Below are 15,454 nucleotides of genomic sequence, written 5' to 3' on the forward strand. Positions count from 1 at the left end.
ACACAAAAGGAACTAAAGATTCACAGAAAACGTGTTGCGAAGGGTGTGAAGGGCTAGACAGTTTAACTACTTAGTTCAGTATAGTTAGATGAGTTAAGACGTAATGGGCTGCAATGAGAATCAACCGAAAGGGCTGATTTGGAAGAGATGTTATGATCCTTAAAATTCTAGATAATAGTTTTTTAGATAGTAATACTGGAAAAGTGAGAAATTATCTCTCGTAAGTCAATGTGTAGAGATTTTTGAAGTTTGGCCTCCTTTATTTTAGTGAAATATTTTTAATACGTATGTATGTTGCATGTTTTACTTATTTTAACATACTTTCTAATTAGGGTCCCTATAGAAACACAAGATGAAAGGATTCTACAAAAGTAAACGAAATATTTCAAAATAGAACTACTCGAATTGCTCGCTCAAGAAAATTTTCGGTTGGCCACATTTTTGCTTAACCTAAAAAATATCTATAACAATAAACTACTTAACTCTAATTTTAAAGTCTCATTTGAAAATTTGTGCAAACTAATGAATGTTACACAATTACCAAGCCATGGACTTTCGAAAACTAGGAGGGTGCAAGTTCGAAAATAAGAGAGTGTAATTTTATTCGATTCTTAAGAATTATCATATTATTCACCTAAACTTATAAAATCAATTCGTACCGTTGGAATTATAAAATTAAAGTACGGATTTTTTTTATAAAATTATTTACAAATGATATCTGTGAATAATTGTGAGAATGATTCTATCGATTATCGAAAGTCATCTATTGAATCTTAATAGGATAGTAAGCTTGCTTGAGGAAGGCCCTACAACTTGCAGATACCGAAATAAATAATGGCGCAACCGTGTGAAACGGTATACCTATGTTTGATAAGATTGCAGTTAAATAAGAGTTTTATGTACTAGAACCATTTTATTGTAGTGAAAAATAGTAGTGAACGTGTTAAGTGAATTAGCAAATGACATAAATTTCGTATACGGTCTACTGCAGTTTAAAAAACATGGATCAGGTTAGTTTTAATCTGCCTGCTTCAAACATTTTCGTTTTAAATGGCCAAACTGTATTATTTCAGAATGGTACTTTGAATTCCCAAGCTGTAAATGGAGATTTTTTACAAGAAGAAGTCTTCAATAAAGAATGTTCTCCAAAACAGTTATCTACAGAAGTAAAAAGAGGCCAGCAAAACACGTATGAAGGATGTGGCTTTGTTATTGTAAAGGGTGCCCAGAAAGAAAATAATTGTAACTTAGTTCAATTAACTGTTCAAGAAGCTGCTGAGCTAGGAATACAATTTTCTACGGATAATGCGCCAAAAAGTGATAGTGTTGTTGAAGTGCCCAACAATAAAAGTCAAAATTTACTTTTTCAGAAGGTAGGAGGTTCAGTAAATGAAAAAGTAAATGCCAGTAGAAATGCCATTAATTGTTTTTCTAATGGTAATTTGGACGATAACACAAAAATTCCTTGTGCTAGCAAGAATGTGAATGAGTTAACTCTTGTTCCTCAATATGTAAATGGACAAATTGCTTACGCAGTTCAACTTACTGGTACAGACCAGGTACATACATCTCAAAATATCGGTATCCCTATTTCAGTTCCTACAATGGAAGTGCAATCTGTGGCTTCTGCAGACAATGATTTTAACAAGTTTGTCTCTCCAGTTACGGTAAAAACAGTGATAAATAATCCGAATAAGAAATTGGAAACGTCAAAGAGTAGCACTTCTCTTCAAACATTTGCACCTAATCCTAAAATACGGATACTTAGTAAAGTGAAACATCAAGAACTAAAAAAGAGTAATCAACGAAAAATTATTCCACTTAGTAAAGATAAGTATATAATTAATCGCCAACGAAAATTAGCCCCTCAAAAAATTTTATTACCTCCACTAACGAAGGTTGGGCAAGAAGTAAATAATGATACGAAGTTATTACGAGCAAGTGCCTCTGACTTTACAGATGCCACGAAACAAACTGTACCAACGAATGGACAAAATCAGTCGTTATTTAAGGTTTTAAAAGAAAACGAACAATCAAATGAAAAAAACAGGTTTGTACATTTTTTTTTTGCTATGTACTAGTTATTCTGACATGTATTGAAAATATTTTCAACATTTCAGCCCAGGGATCGCAAAAAAAACCAATTCGTCACCCTTAAAGTTTGATTGTGTACAACCCAAGAAAGTTCAGTTACTTACAGTTCCTCAAGGTAGTCAGGATGCCAAAAAAATTGTTTCGGTTCCAAATGATAAGTCCGGAAAAAAGTAAGTGATATTAAATTATTTATTTCATTTTACTGCATTTTCTGTACGCTTCCTTATTTAGCTGATTATTGGTATTGAGGTATTTGTTTGACAGTTTTTTTTTTTTAAATAAATATTCACCGTTTTGTTTCTTGTTACTTATCTCGTTAAATTTACTAGATTTAATGTGCTCCCTTTAGACAGACTTAAGGAATATATTACCTGAATAGTTTAAAGAAGGGATGGCTACGAAAGCCGCACCTCCGCTGACCCTAATGTAATATTGTGTCAACAACTACCTTGCATTGAAACAAGCTGCCTTATGATCAGTCTTGGAGAGTTTATTGTTTTGTGGGATAACTCTTTGAATGTTCAATGAAGTTGCTAGCTCCATACCGGCAAACCCTTCCTCTAATGTGAACCACTGTTATAATTCTTAATACTGCAATGCCATTTCTTAAGAGTACGTTATAGCAATAAAAAAATAATAATTAAAAAAATGTCAATTTATGACATGGCAAACCATTTTGGCTTCTTTTAGCCCGGTGGTGGTCTTCTTGCATTACGAGAGAAAATAATGTAACGACCATAGCAGACCTCCCTCCAAAATGTAGAAACCTATTTTGTTATCATCATCTAGCTCAGTTTTGATACATTTTTTTACTTAAATTGTTCATAAAGGTAAATTTTCATTCAGTTACTAATTATAGTTTCAAAACTCAAAACAAGGAATGTGTTTAAGAGTTATGCAGTGATCTACTATTATTTTATTGCTGATTTTTATTTTGATAAACAAAATTATGTCATTGAAAAAAAAATATGCGTTTTTATTTAGGCTAACACCTTCTCAGCTGATGCAGATAGCCACAGTTTTGCAGAAAAATCGTCTCAATAGACAGTCTAGCTTATCAAATGCTTCTACGTTATATGATTTAGAAACTAACACGAGAATTATATGCAGGTAAGTTACTTAATGCGACCCACTTTTCTGTATTTTTTTTTGTTATGTATTATTATTGATAAAACAGTACTAAATATTTCAATTCTTAATTAATGAACAGATTGATCGAATGTAACTTCCCTTCTTACATTACTAAAATTATTCACTCTTACTTAAGTAATAAAAAGTTTTGCGTATCATTAAATTCATCCTTATCTCTTCCTCATGAAGCAACCGCTGGAGTGCCTCAGGGCTCAATAATAGGACCGGTCTTATTTCTTATTTACTTCAACCCAATGCCTCGACCAAAGGATGTTCGACGCCTTGTATGCTGATGACGTCGCTGTCTATTCTTCGCCCTGAAGATTAGACACGTCAACAGGCTTACTAGGGCGATGTCATGTATGGACCGATTTTTCACCTAGTGGAAAATAAAAGTTAACCCTTTAAAAACAGGGGCTACACTTTTCACTAAGCGCAGGCCGATCTTGTATCGACATGTCCACTTCGGGGGTACGGATTGTGCCATGGGCTGCCACTATCAAGTATCTTGGGGTATTACTAGATCGTGGGCTGACTTTTACCCTCCACATAAAGGATAGAGTCAATAAAGGAAAGGCAGCCATTCGAGTACTATTCCGCAGGGTCTCTAAACTGTCTCCAGAGAATGAACTCCTCCAGTACAAGGTAGTGGTTAGGCCCATGTTACTTTATGCTTGTCCCTCATGGAGTCGGATATGTCGATCCAATGTCGCCTCTCTGCAGATCATCCAAAACAAATTCCTCAGGCTTGTGATCACTTCCCCCCCGCTACACCCGTATTATAGACTTACACTCCAACATGGACTATGTAGAACACTACATGAAGTACCTCGCTACTGGTTTGTTCAGTAAGTGTGAATCAAGTCACAACCACCTCTGCAGACTAATAGGGGACTATGCACTGCACAGGCACAGAAGAGTTAAGGACTCCCTGAAGTAAAACTTTCCTTCAGGCTGAGGGTTTTTCATTGTTTTTTCCCCTCAATACTTACTCTTTTTTTTAATGATTTAAGGCGCGTCAACATCTAAGGTTATTTCAGTGCACTGCCGGCCTCCGGACAGTGTTCTCTCGTTACAGACAACATTGTCCATCACCGGTCAGTGAGCTGTAAGAAGCTCCTAGGAAGAGAAAATCTTAGGGCCAGCACTGGATTCGAACCCGGGACCTCCGCGTGGGAGTCCAGTATGCTAACCTCATAGCTAATCCCTTCCCTCTCAATACTTACTATACTATATTCTGTATCAATTTATGTAATTAGCTGGAGGTTATAGTATTTATACTGGCACTCCTATGTACATATGTATATACCTTCATTTGTTAAATAAAGTTTATCTATTTTAGAGTATTATACCCTGAAGATTTCAAGCCTGAAGTTGAAAAAACACCAGTAGTAACGAATGTGAAAAAAAGAGGAAGGCCTAATAAGAAGGAACAAGTGGAAGTCGGGGCAAAAGAAGAAAAAAGTGAAAAAGGTAAAGGTGAAAAAGGAACTGACAGAGTGCCAGCAAGAACGCGGTAATTTAAAATATTTTTACCCAGATTGCACATAAAGATGCAGTTTTGATAGGAGCGAATAAGCGAGCATTGTTTTATTCTACCTTTGTTTCCAGATCTGGAAGAGTAACAAGACCACCCAGGCATATGGTTGAGGACTATAAAAGACTAAAAGGTGATGATTCTGATGGAACATACTCTGATTATCAAAGTGGAACAGATGAAAACATAGAAAATTCTCCTGCTGTTAACCTTCTTCCAGGTAAAGTTTTAAAATTAGGAAAATCTATATAAAATTCATAAATAATCTTGTTAAGCTACTGTTCACAAAAGTAATTAAATAAATTCAAGAAAAAAGTTTAAACAATGAAAAAGTAGACTTTCAAAGTTTCAAAAATAGATTACATTAGTATCGACATTTTAAGGTCAATTATATAATTGAACTAATGGGACAAAAAAGTTAATTTTCAAAATAATAAATACAAAAAATAGATATAATTTCTAAAAATTCCTCTATTTTAAATCATAACCTCAGACTTGGTATATCTAAAGCCGTTCTCAAATAAATAATTTATGCCGTTGACAGTCTTCTATAAATATTGGGATAAATATTTGTTTCAACCTTATCAAACCCTCACACATGACTTAAACGAACTGAAGTTAACAGACGTTATCTACTGCTTAAAAGACTACTAGACCAACGTTCAAATCTTTCACTTAATAACAAACGACTGATTTACAACTCTGTACAAAAACCCGCCTGGACGTACCGGTATTGAACTGTGAGGTTCAACGAAACGCTCCAATCTTCACAGAATTCAATCTCTTCAGTCTAAAATTCCCTGCACTATCGTTAACGCTCCATTTTACGTTTCAAATCTTACTATCCACACAGATCTGGATATTCCGTTTGTAGGTCCAGGTTGCACGAACTCGTTATAAAAGTTTTCATCAGAACTTGCACTCTCATTCCAATCCTCTTGTCCGCCATTTACCATCACCATCCAGATCATCCTCCCAAGCGATTAAAACGCCAGTGGCCTCGCGATTTTCTCTCTACTGAAGAGAGTAGCTAATCCTGGGAGACGACTTAGGAAGTGTTATCACGGGGTAACTTCTCCCCTCAATTCGTGAGTTTGTAGTGGTCAGTTTTTGTCATTGTTACTTATGGCGTATCTAGGCGCTGGTGTAACTTAACAAATATGTCAGCATTAAATTTGGGAATGACAAATTTTAATCAGAAATGATATTTTGGTGCATACTTTTTTTTTTTGTTTTTGTTTTTAAGGTGAGTCAAATCTGGATCATTGGCGCCCGATGCCTTCTTTAGTTCATTACCTTTACAGTTACAGAACTTCTATTATCTCTTCACAGAAAACGCTGTCCATCACCAGACAGTGAATTGTTGGAGGAAACGATTCAAGGGCAGGTAGAACCGAACCTTGGTTTCCGCGGTTTAGTTGAGGGACTAATCATTCAGCCTTATCCTTTCCTTATTGTCTTCACCACCAATTGTCGATAAAGATCTCTCTATTTCTTATAGACTAGGCTTCCGAACAATAGACAGTGAGATGTTTAGTGGTCCAGAAATCTCCGCGTGGGCATCAAGCGCACTAACCACCCTACTAATTACTTTGCCTTCATTTTGATGCAATTAATAGATCAAATGTTGACTTTAGGTCCACGAAAAATTATTAGATTTTGTTTCTACTTTGAACTATTTTAGCTTAGTTGTTTTTATCAAAATACAAAAACTAAAAACCTTGTTTGCTCCACGCAGATGATCATTTTTCTTGTATGTGCACATACTTTCTGTGCTTTGCGCAAGAAGGCTTAGGATCTATTGTGGCTCCCTTAAGTCTCATTGTTTATGCATGTCTATAAAATTAAGTTTGTAAGCGTGGTGAGTGTGTGTCTAAATGATTAAATGGAAAAAAATCTTCCATATGACCAAGTAAATGGTATTGATTTTTTTTCTAGGTTTAAATCTTCATCAAAAACGCAATTTTTCATCGCAGTTTAGATGTCCTACATGTAACAAAATATATTTAGGCAGAGTGCGCATGGCATTACATTTTACAAAGTATCCAGATCATTGTGATAGTAAGCAATTAGAATTACTAAAAGAATCAGCAGCTACTAGAGAAGGTATTTTAAAATTTAGAAAACGAAGATTATTAATTTAAAAAAAAGCATAAAATTGGCATATTTTACGTATAGTTTTAAGATTTATACTATAATAGATTGATGTTCTGACCAACATTCCTTGTAAATCTTTTTTTTTTGTTACAATTTTTAAACATACCGTCTATTTTAAAATCTTCGAATTTTTCGTTGAGATAATTATTAATAACAGATTTTGAATCTGGAGAAGGTGCAAAAGCAACCTGGAGAAAAGGTTTGGTTTCTTCGAGAGGAAAAGGAAAAGCTCAAAGGAAAATGTTAGGCAGATTGGCACTTGACAAAGTAAGATAGATAATTGTTATTTAAATTCTGTATTTCTGTAGTCATCTTTAGTATTTTGTTTTTAAATTATTGGAAAATAGTATTGTGAATCCATTTTTGATTCAATTTAATTCAAACAACTTTTCATAAACAGGTATTAGACTCTTACAATGAAAATGAAGTAGTAAGAACTTGTGGGCGCCGAGTTGCTGGAATGCTTTCTACTTGGGAAATGTTACTCCTGCGTTTAGAAAGTAAGGTTTATGAAGGAAAGTGTAAGGTTCAAGCTTTTCTTGATGAATTGGAGAGCCTGGTGAAGTCTGTAAGAGTAATATCACAACAAATACTACGACCTCCAAATTGTGATCCACCAAATGTACATGTAAGAATGATTTTCCTTTATTTATCACAGTACTTTGAAGACGGGTGTTGGAATAGTTGTTACGAAGCGTGGATTTTTGTGTGGGAGATTCCCAATTCAAATTCGCTGGTAGCTACTTTTTATTTGTTAGAAAAAATGTTTATTGCCAAGTATTTGTCCATGTTACCTAATAGGTAGTGAGTATGGACAATAAGCTCCGCATAAAAAAGACGATTATCTTACTTACTATTACTTACTTATGATATTTATTTATTTTAAGTGGTTATCTACTATTACTTCAAAATAAAATTGGTAGACTCGTGAGTCATTCAGCCTACACCATCTTTCTTGTTCTCCAGTTATTAAGGTTACACGTACTTAACTTTTTTCAATACAAATTAAAATGAATTACTCTTCATCACAGTTCTACATATGTTACATTCACATCACTTACCAACTAAATGTGATGCACTACTCATCAACCTCTAAATGCTTAAGTCTAAATAACATGTAATAAAATAACTGTGTATACAAATCTATAAAACAAAAAATTTTTACATACTGTCTACTGTTCATTTATGAAAATAAAAACTTGTATAACTACCGGTAAAAACAAGAAAAAGTTTTGATTTAAAGCTATAACTTTACTCAAATAAATAATAATAAGGGAAGGGATTAGCTATGAGGTTAGCATACTGGACTCCCACGCGGAGGTCCCGGGTTCGAATCCAGCTGCTGACCCTTAGATTTTCTCTTCCTAGGAGCTTCTTACTGCTCACTGTCCGGTGATGGACAGTGTAATGAGAGAACACTGTCCGGAGGCCGGCAGTGCACTGAAAAAAGCTCCGGGCGCCAATAACCTTAGATGTTGACGCGCCTTAAATCATTAAAAAAAAAAAAAAAAAAAAAAATAATAATAATAATAATAATAATAAGCCTTTATTGGTTTCGTTACATATTTACATACATATTAACTGATTTATCAAATTTAACATAATTTATTTCTTCTTTTTTCTTTTCAGTTAATTATAAATCAAAATATTTAATCAAAAACAAAAAACTACTTCTTTACATAAAATAAAATAAAACATAATTATTTCCATTTAATTTGAAACCAGGCCCAATCATTGAGCCTAGGCCTCTCCCATCTCGGTCCATTCGCCTCTATTGTAGACTCTTTTGTACCATTTGTATCCGGCTATCTTTACAATGTCATCCTGCCATCTCATTTTTTGCCTTTCTTTCTTCTTGCTGCCATAAAAGGGCGTCCATAATGTTGCATGTCTGTATAGTCCATCTTCCATCATTACATCGCACAACATGGCCAGCCCATTTCCATTTCAGGGTCTTCACAGTCTTGCTCTATATCTTAAACTTCCGTTTCTTGCCTAATTATTGAGCTTCTGATTCTGTCTTTTCTTTTTACACCTTTCATAATTCTTTCCATTGCCCTTTGCGTCACTTTTAACTTATTAATTATCTTTTTTTTTAAAGTCCATGACTCAAATAAATAAACAATCTTTAATTGCTCTCTGTAGACACTGGTCATTAATAATTATTTTCGCAATATCTTTTGTTAAAACATTTTTACTTAATAAATAAATCTGTTTTTTTGCTTTTATGGTTGCTTAATAAACTAAGTACGTATATATATATATATAGTAATAATTAATGTTCTGTAGAGTAAATGAATTCTCAAGCACGCACATTTCAAAAGAGGTGTTATTTCGTAACCTTAGACACATTTTTAAGTATTTTTAGATTATTTTTAAGGTTAAAGTAAAAACTGGTTTTCATTGCCATACAAGAAACAATTGAAATCTAAAATTGGCCGAAAATTGTGAGGATATTTCTGAATCTGCTTCCCATTTTATTTCATGCTGTCCTCTACACATTAAATTATTTTTTATTCTTTTAATTTTAGTTTTGATGTGATTTTGGCTGGATAGGGTTTTGTCCTTTCTTATTGAAATATTTTACTAGGAAAGTGTTTACATTTTACAGGTCCAATCATGTAAACGAACTCATTTAGCCCATTACTCTTAGTCAAATCATTTAAGATTCTTTTAGCTTGTTCCAGTTCAGCTGTATATCTTTCAGCAGGGGAGGTGCTAATGCCCTTCCTGTGTAGAATCCTCAGAGGCTGTTTGGCTTGGAGGTTCATTCCTGAAGTATGGCAAAGGGTGAAGGTCGTGTTCCTTCCTAAGGTTGGGAGATTAGGGGACCAAACACCGCAGTCATTCAGACCGATTAGTCTGTCGTCCTTTCTGCTTAAAACATTGGAAAGGCTTTTAGACAGACATATTCGGGACGAAATCCTAAGAATTCAACCCCTTAGTGATCGTCAATATGCCTATCAGGCAGGCAAGTCTGTGGACCTTGCATTAGATGATTTTAATAGGCTACTTCAAAAGTCCCAAGAGGACAAAGAATTTGCGATGGCCGCATTTTTAGACATACAAGGGGCTTTTAATAATGTCTCGGCTATGTCGCTGATTGATGCCCTGTCAAGGAGAGGCTTGGCGCCAACCATCTGTCAGTGGATTAAGTCTAACCTATTAGGCCGCATTGTTATGGCCACGTTGGATAACTGTTCGGTAGAGGTCAGAGTGGTGAGGGGTTGCCCGCAGGGGGGAGTTTTGTCACCCCTTCTGTGGACGATTCTGGTGGATGATCTCTTAGCGGAAATGACGGCGGAGAGTTTCTATTGTCTAGGTTTCGCGGATGACCTGGCAGTAGTGGTTAAAGGACGATTCGCTCATACGGTCTCGGGGCGCATGCAAAGAGCGCTTAATATTGTGGATAGATGGAGTAGAGCGGAAGGTCTCTCCATCAATCCTCATAAAACTAGGGTTGTTCCCTTCACGAGGAGGAGGAATCTGGGTGGATTGGAGCAACCAACTCTGGGGGGAGTTACTATCCCCCTGTCCATGGAGGCCAAATATCTTGGGGTTATCTTCGATAAAAGGCTTACATGGAATTCACACATAAATATGATTTCCCACAAGGCTAAGGTTTCCTTAGGATGCTGCAAAAGGCTGTGTGGGAAAAGTTGGGGATTAAGCCCTAGGATGACGCTCTGGATCTATAAAAGTGTGGTTAGACCCATGGTGTCACATGGGGCGGTGGCGTGGTGGGCGAAAACCTTGCAGGTGGGGGGAATCCGAACACTCAGTGGTATTCAAAGGCTGGTTTGCCTGAGTGTCACTGGGGCCATGGGGACTTCCCCTACTGCGGCCTTGGAGGTTTTATTAAATTTGCCCCCATTGCACATATATATTCAAGGCGTTGCAAAGGCCGTTGTCATTAGGCTTATGACAGGACAAGCCCCCATTACCGTTAGGCATGGAGGAGCGTATCAAGAGTTATATGAGGAGCTGGAGGCCGACCCAATTCTGGGCCTGCCCTCGGACTTTATGACTCCCAAATATAACTTCTACAAGCCTTTCAAAGTCTGTATTGGGGACCGGGAGGCTTGGAAAAGTGGACCCCCAGTTGTGGGAGATTCAATGTGGTACACAGATGGCTCCAAGTTGGAGGAGGGAGTAGGAGCGGGAGTGTACGGGGCGAAACCGAAATGTAGCTTTTCGGTTAGCCTAGGAAAACTAGCTACAGTTTTTCAGGCTGAGCTAGCTGCAATTAGGTTCTGTGCTACCGAGATTAAAGGGCGAAGAATTATTAACTCTAAGGTCGTAATTTTCTCGGATAGTCAGGCTGCTCTACGGGCAATTAGTTCCTACCAGGTCAATTCAAGGCTGGTTTGGGACTGTCTGGGTGCCCTGAAGGAAATTAGTGACCAGAATATGGTCTTTCTAGTTTGGGTACCTGGACATTCAGGACACAAGGGGAACGAAGTGGCAGATTTATTGGCCCGGGAAGGCTCTGCGGGACACTTCGTTGGCCCGGAGCCCTGCTTTGGGGTTTCGAAATGTGTTAAGTCTGCGGCCATCAATGCATGGGTGCAGAGTAAGGCTCAGGAGTGGTGGCTTGCTACCACTGGGCTGCGACAGGCGAAGGAGTTCATCAGAGGCTACTCGCCGAGGCTGACCGCAGAATTAATCCGTCAAGGCCGTGGGGCTATAAGGATAATTGTAGGCCTATTAACGGGCCACTGCAGGCTCAGAAAGCACATGCATCGCATGGGCCTGGCAGATGATAGCCTTTGTAGGTTCTGTCAGGAAGAGGAAGAAACTGCACTACACGTGTTGTGTCAGTGTGAGGGGCTCGTATGGCTAAGGATGTTACTTCTCGGGGAGGAAAAACCAAGGCCTGAGAGCTTTACCCAGGAGCCACTCTCCAGAATTAAGAGTCTGATTAAACGGACGGGTCTGGAGGGTGAGCTCTAAAGTCGGGGAGCCACAATAGATCCATAGGGGTCGCGGTGGCGCAGGCCTTGAGGCCACCCAAATTTAATCTAATCTAATCTAATGGCCAGCCCATTTCCATTTCAGGGTCTTCACAGTCTTGCTCTATATCTTAAACTTCCGTTTCTTGCCTAATTATTGAGCTTCTGATTCTGTCTTTTCTTTTTACACCTTTCATAATTCTTTCCATTGCCCTTTGCGTCACTTTTAACTTATTAATTATCTTTTTTTTTAAAGTCCATGACTCAAATAAATAAACAATCTTTAATTGCTCTCTGTAGACACTGGTCATTAATAATTATTTTCGCAATATCTTTTGTTAAAACATTTTTACTTAATAAATAAATCTGTTTTTTTGCTTTTATGGTTGCTTAATAAACTAAGTACGTATATATATATATATAGTAATAATTAATGTTCTGTAGAGTAAATGAATTCTCAAGCACGCACATTTCAAAAGAGGTGTTATTTCGTAACCTTAGACACATTTTTAAGTATTTTTAGATTATTTTTAAGGTTAAAGTAAAAACTGGTTTTCATTGCCATACAAGAAACAATTGAAATCTAAAATTGGCCGAAAATTGTGAGGATATTTCTGAATCTGCTTCCCATTTTATTTCATGCTGTCCTCTACACATTAAATTATTTTTTATTCTTTTAATTTTAGTTTTGATGTGATTTTGGCTGGATTGGGTTTTGTCCTTTCTTATTGAAATATTTTACTAGAAAAGTGTTTACATTTTACAGGTCCAATCATGTAAACGAACTCATTTAGCCCATTACTCTTAGTCAAATCATTTAAGATTCTTTTAGCTTGTTCCAGTTCAGCTGTATATCTTTATAAATTGGTCGTAATATGAACCACAGGTTTTTATGTAATTAACGTACAAAGTGAAATCTGTCAAATCAGCACTTAGTTTATCTTCTTCGTTTGGCTTACAGAGGAGGAAGGGATATTAAGTATACTCGAGCCTTTAAAATGCAAAAACTTTGTACGAAATTAAAAGAAGATTAAGAAGACTTAATGCTGAACGATTGAGATTTCAGTTCTTTCAACTCTTTTTTTGAGATTTATTTCCTAATCTTAAAAATTGTTTTTTAGTCTTTCAAGAGTAGATTAATTTAATTTTTTTAAAGAATTGAACGAGAAAGATATGTTTTAATAGATGTAGTCAATGGCAATTTAGTTATTAAGTCTTTAATGATGGTTCTTCCGTTAAAAATAAACCTTTCTTGATTTTTCTTCGTTTTTTTTTAAGTAAAATAATTAAGTTATTTTGCATTTACAGTTGGAAGACGATACCATCGCTACTGTACTTGGTGTGGAGAAAGGTTGGTACACATCAGATGAATGTGGCCTACCACAACCGCTTGTTGATAAAGAACAAAGTGCACCAAAACAGCATAATCTAAGAAGCAGTGATGAAGATTGTAGTACAACTTCGGTAACGGAAACTCACTCTAATTTGTGTAAAGATGAACAAGATGTTGTTAAAGTGAAAGAGGAACTCTCGGAACTGGATTTATCATGTGTCCAAGATGATCCTATTGGAGTAGATTCGGTTGATCAGATAGTTAGTGAGCGTTTAAAGACAATGGCACCAGTGGAAGATTTAGTGTCCACATTACCAGCCATGCCGGCAACATCTACTGATGATCTGGTGCGTGGACTTCTTACAGATGATCTCATTAATTCATTAGAAACTTTTATACCACCCACGCATCCTCCACCAGACTTGGATTTTACAGTATTAAGTTCAGAATTTAGCTCACCAAGGTGATAATTAATGTACAATTAATAATTATATTTTTGTATATATGTATATTTTTAATATATTCCTTTTAATATAGTCTATTTATAAAGTACCGTCTTTTATTTTATAATATATTTTTTGTTTTTTACATAAATTATTGTTAAATAATTTTTTGTTAGCACTTTTGACTGTATAAGTTACATATTGTTTCATTTATTTTTTATCACAATAAACTCAATTTTAGTGAAAAAAAAACAAAAAAATTACCTTACCTGGCAGTTGAGTGGCAGTTGTTGCTATGAGCTTTATGTAAGTATATGTTAATAACGCCGAAACAAGAACGAGAGGTTCCTGAAATGATCTCTGACGTTCTTAGAGATTTATTTATTGATGCATAAAATGTGCATAAATGGGATGGACAAATCCGAATATTAATAGAAAAACAATGAGTATTTTTCTTTTTTTTTTTTGCAAATTACTAGTTTAAAGTAGAATTAAAGCATTAAATTCCAGTAACGAGCATTATTTTAGGTCTGTGATGGTAAACGTAATGAAATTTTAATGTCATTTATTTTAAAACTAATTCTTTGTTTCAAGAAAACTTAAGTGAAAAACAGTAAGAGAAGATCAGAAGATCTTGTGACTGTTCATACCAGATTAAAACAAAAAAACATTAACTAAACAAAAGTATTAATTCGTACATTATTTGTTGAAATAAATCCTTGGGAATTGTGGTTATTCAAGTTAAATACGGATAAAAATGAAGGAATGCCAAAGAAAGAGAATTTTAATCAGTCATGTGTAAGTACGTAGTATCTTTCTTTTTACTTAAGATAGAGAAGACCTCAAGATGGTAAAAAAGAAAATTAAAGGATATACAATAGTCAAAGCCGAATATATTGGTTTTAGAGGGGAATGCAGACAATTCTTTGCCAAGGAAGAAAAATGCAAAATCTAAAATTTGTTCTAATGCTTTACTTCAATCCTACTTGAACAAAGTACTCATTTATATTATGAAATATTTTCTAGAAAAAATTTAGAGGTCCTGCGCAATTAGTCTTACCTCTAGAATTCTAAAGTAATCTAAGGTGATTCTTTTAACGGAAAATATTTTTATTTTATATTTATTGTTTAGTTATATATTATCTTTATGATATATTATTTATTTAATAAAATTAGCGACGCTGTTCAGTTCTGTGGAGATTTTTTCAGCTTTAAATAAAAAAGAATGAGATATCATATTAGAATTTCAATGCAGCATTTTTTAAGATTAGGTTTAATAGAAGAAGTAAAAATACCAATTCTGTTCTCAATTCGAGACAGAAATGTGTAAAAATAAATTGTAAAGCAGGGGTCCCGTCCCGCGACGCCAATTTATCAGGCCCGCCGACGGTTCTTGAATTTGCTTTTTTAGTTAATAAATAGAAAATCAACCCAATTTTAGAAAGTTTAGGCACAAAGTTGTGGGCCCTGATGAATGGAAATTATATGTTGTAATTAGAGGTACACCTTAGTCTCAGATAAAGAAACATATTATGATGAATTAAAAAAAAGTATCTCATGATGTCAGTAGTCAGGATGATTATCACAAAATTTGAACCTAACGTTCAAATTTCTCTTTGCCTTGTAAAATAATTTTATTATACACCATTGTAAAAAGTAAAAAAATATCCAAACTATTAGTAAATGGATTTAAAGCAATTGCTTCGGTTCCAGAAGGTGTGTACGAAATGAATATATTAATGGAAATTAATGTGATCAACAATTTCTGTATCAAAAGAGTTGGCAATGTCTGTTACTAACTTGACAA

General features: G+C 35.3%; 1 protein-coding gene across 2 annotated transcripts; it reads left to right on the forward strand.

Moving 5' to 3' along the window:
- The first annotated feature begins 488 nt into the window (after positions 1-488).
- Positions 489-13,883, forward strand: LOC141452537 (uncharacterized). Of its 2 annotated transcripts, none has more exons than XM_074124802.1 (9): positions 489-2,050; positions 2,121-2,264; positions 3,079-3,204; positions 4,568-4,741; positions 4,837-4,982; positions 6,701-6,868; positions 7,077-7,186; positions 7,320-7,547; positions 13,180-13,883. In XM_074124802.1, exons 1-9 carry the CDS (start codon positions 1,002-1,004, stop codon positions 13,669-13,671), a joined length of 2,637 nt encoding a protein of 878 aa, XP_073980903.1. In that variant the 5' UTR covers positions 489-1,001; the 3' UTR covers positions 13,672-13,883. The 2 variants fall into 2 exon arrangements, with proteins under 2 accessions (XP_073980903.1, XP_073980904.1); XM_074124803.1 differs by having other exon boundaries at positions 7,092-7,186.
- Positions 13,884-15,454: the final 1,571 nt, after the last annotated feature.

This window comes from Rhodnius prolixus, unplaced genomic scaffold (assembly GCF_049639745.1).
Source record: "Rhodnius prolixus isolate KJV_2025 unplaced genomic scaffold, Rpr scaffold_3, whole genome shotgun sequence".
Taxonomy (NCBI): Eukaryota; Metazoa; Arthropoda; class Insecta; order Hemiptera; family Reduviidae; genus Rhodnius; species Rhodnius prolixus.

What these genes read in the sequence shown, in the direction of transcription:
- LOC141452537 (XM_074124802.1), top strand. Translation starts at nt 1,002, where the DNA reads ATGGATCAGGTTAGTTTTAATCTGCCTGCTTCAAACATTTTCGTTTTA. An exon ending in CAATCAAATGAAAAAAACAG is followed by an intron (nt 2,051 to 2,120) that starts GTTTGTACATTT and finishes TCAACATTTCAG; the next exon opens with CCCAGGGATCGCAAAAAAAA. An exon ending in GTGATCCACCAAATGTACAT is followed by an intron (nt 7,548 to 13,179) that starts GTAAGAATGATT and finishes TTGCATTTACAG; the next exon opens with TTGGAAGACGATACCATCGC.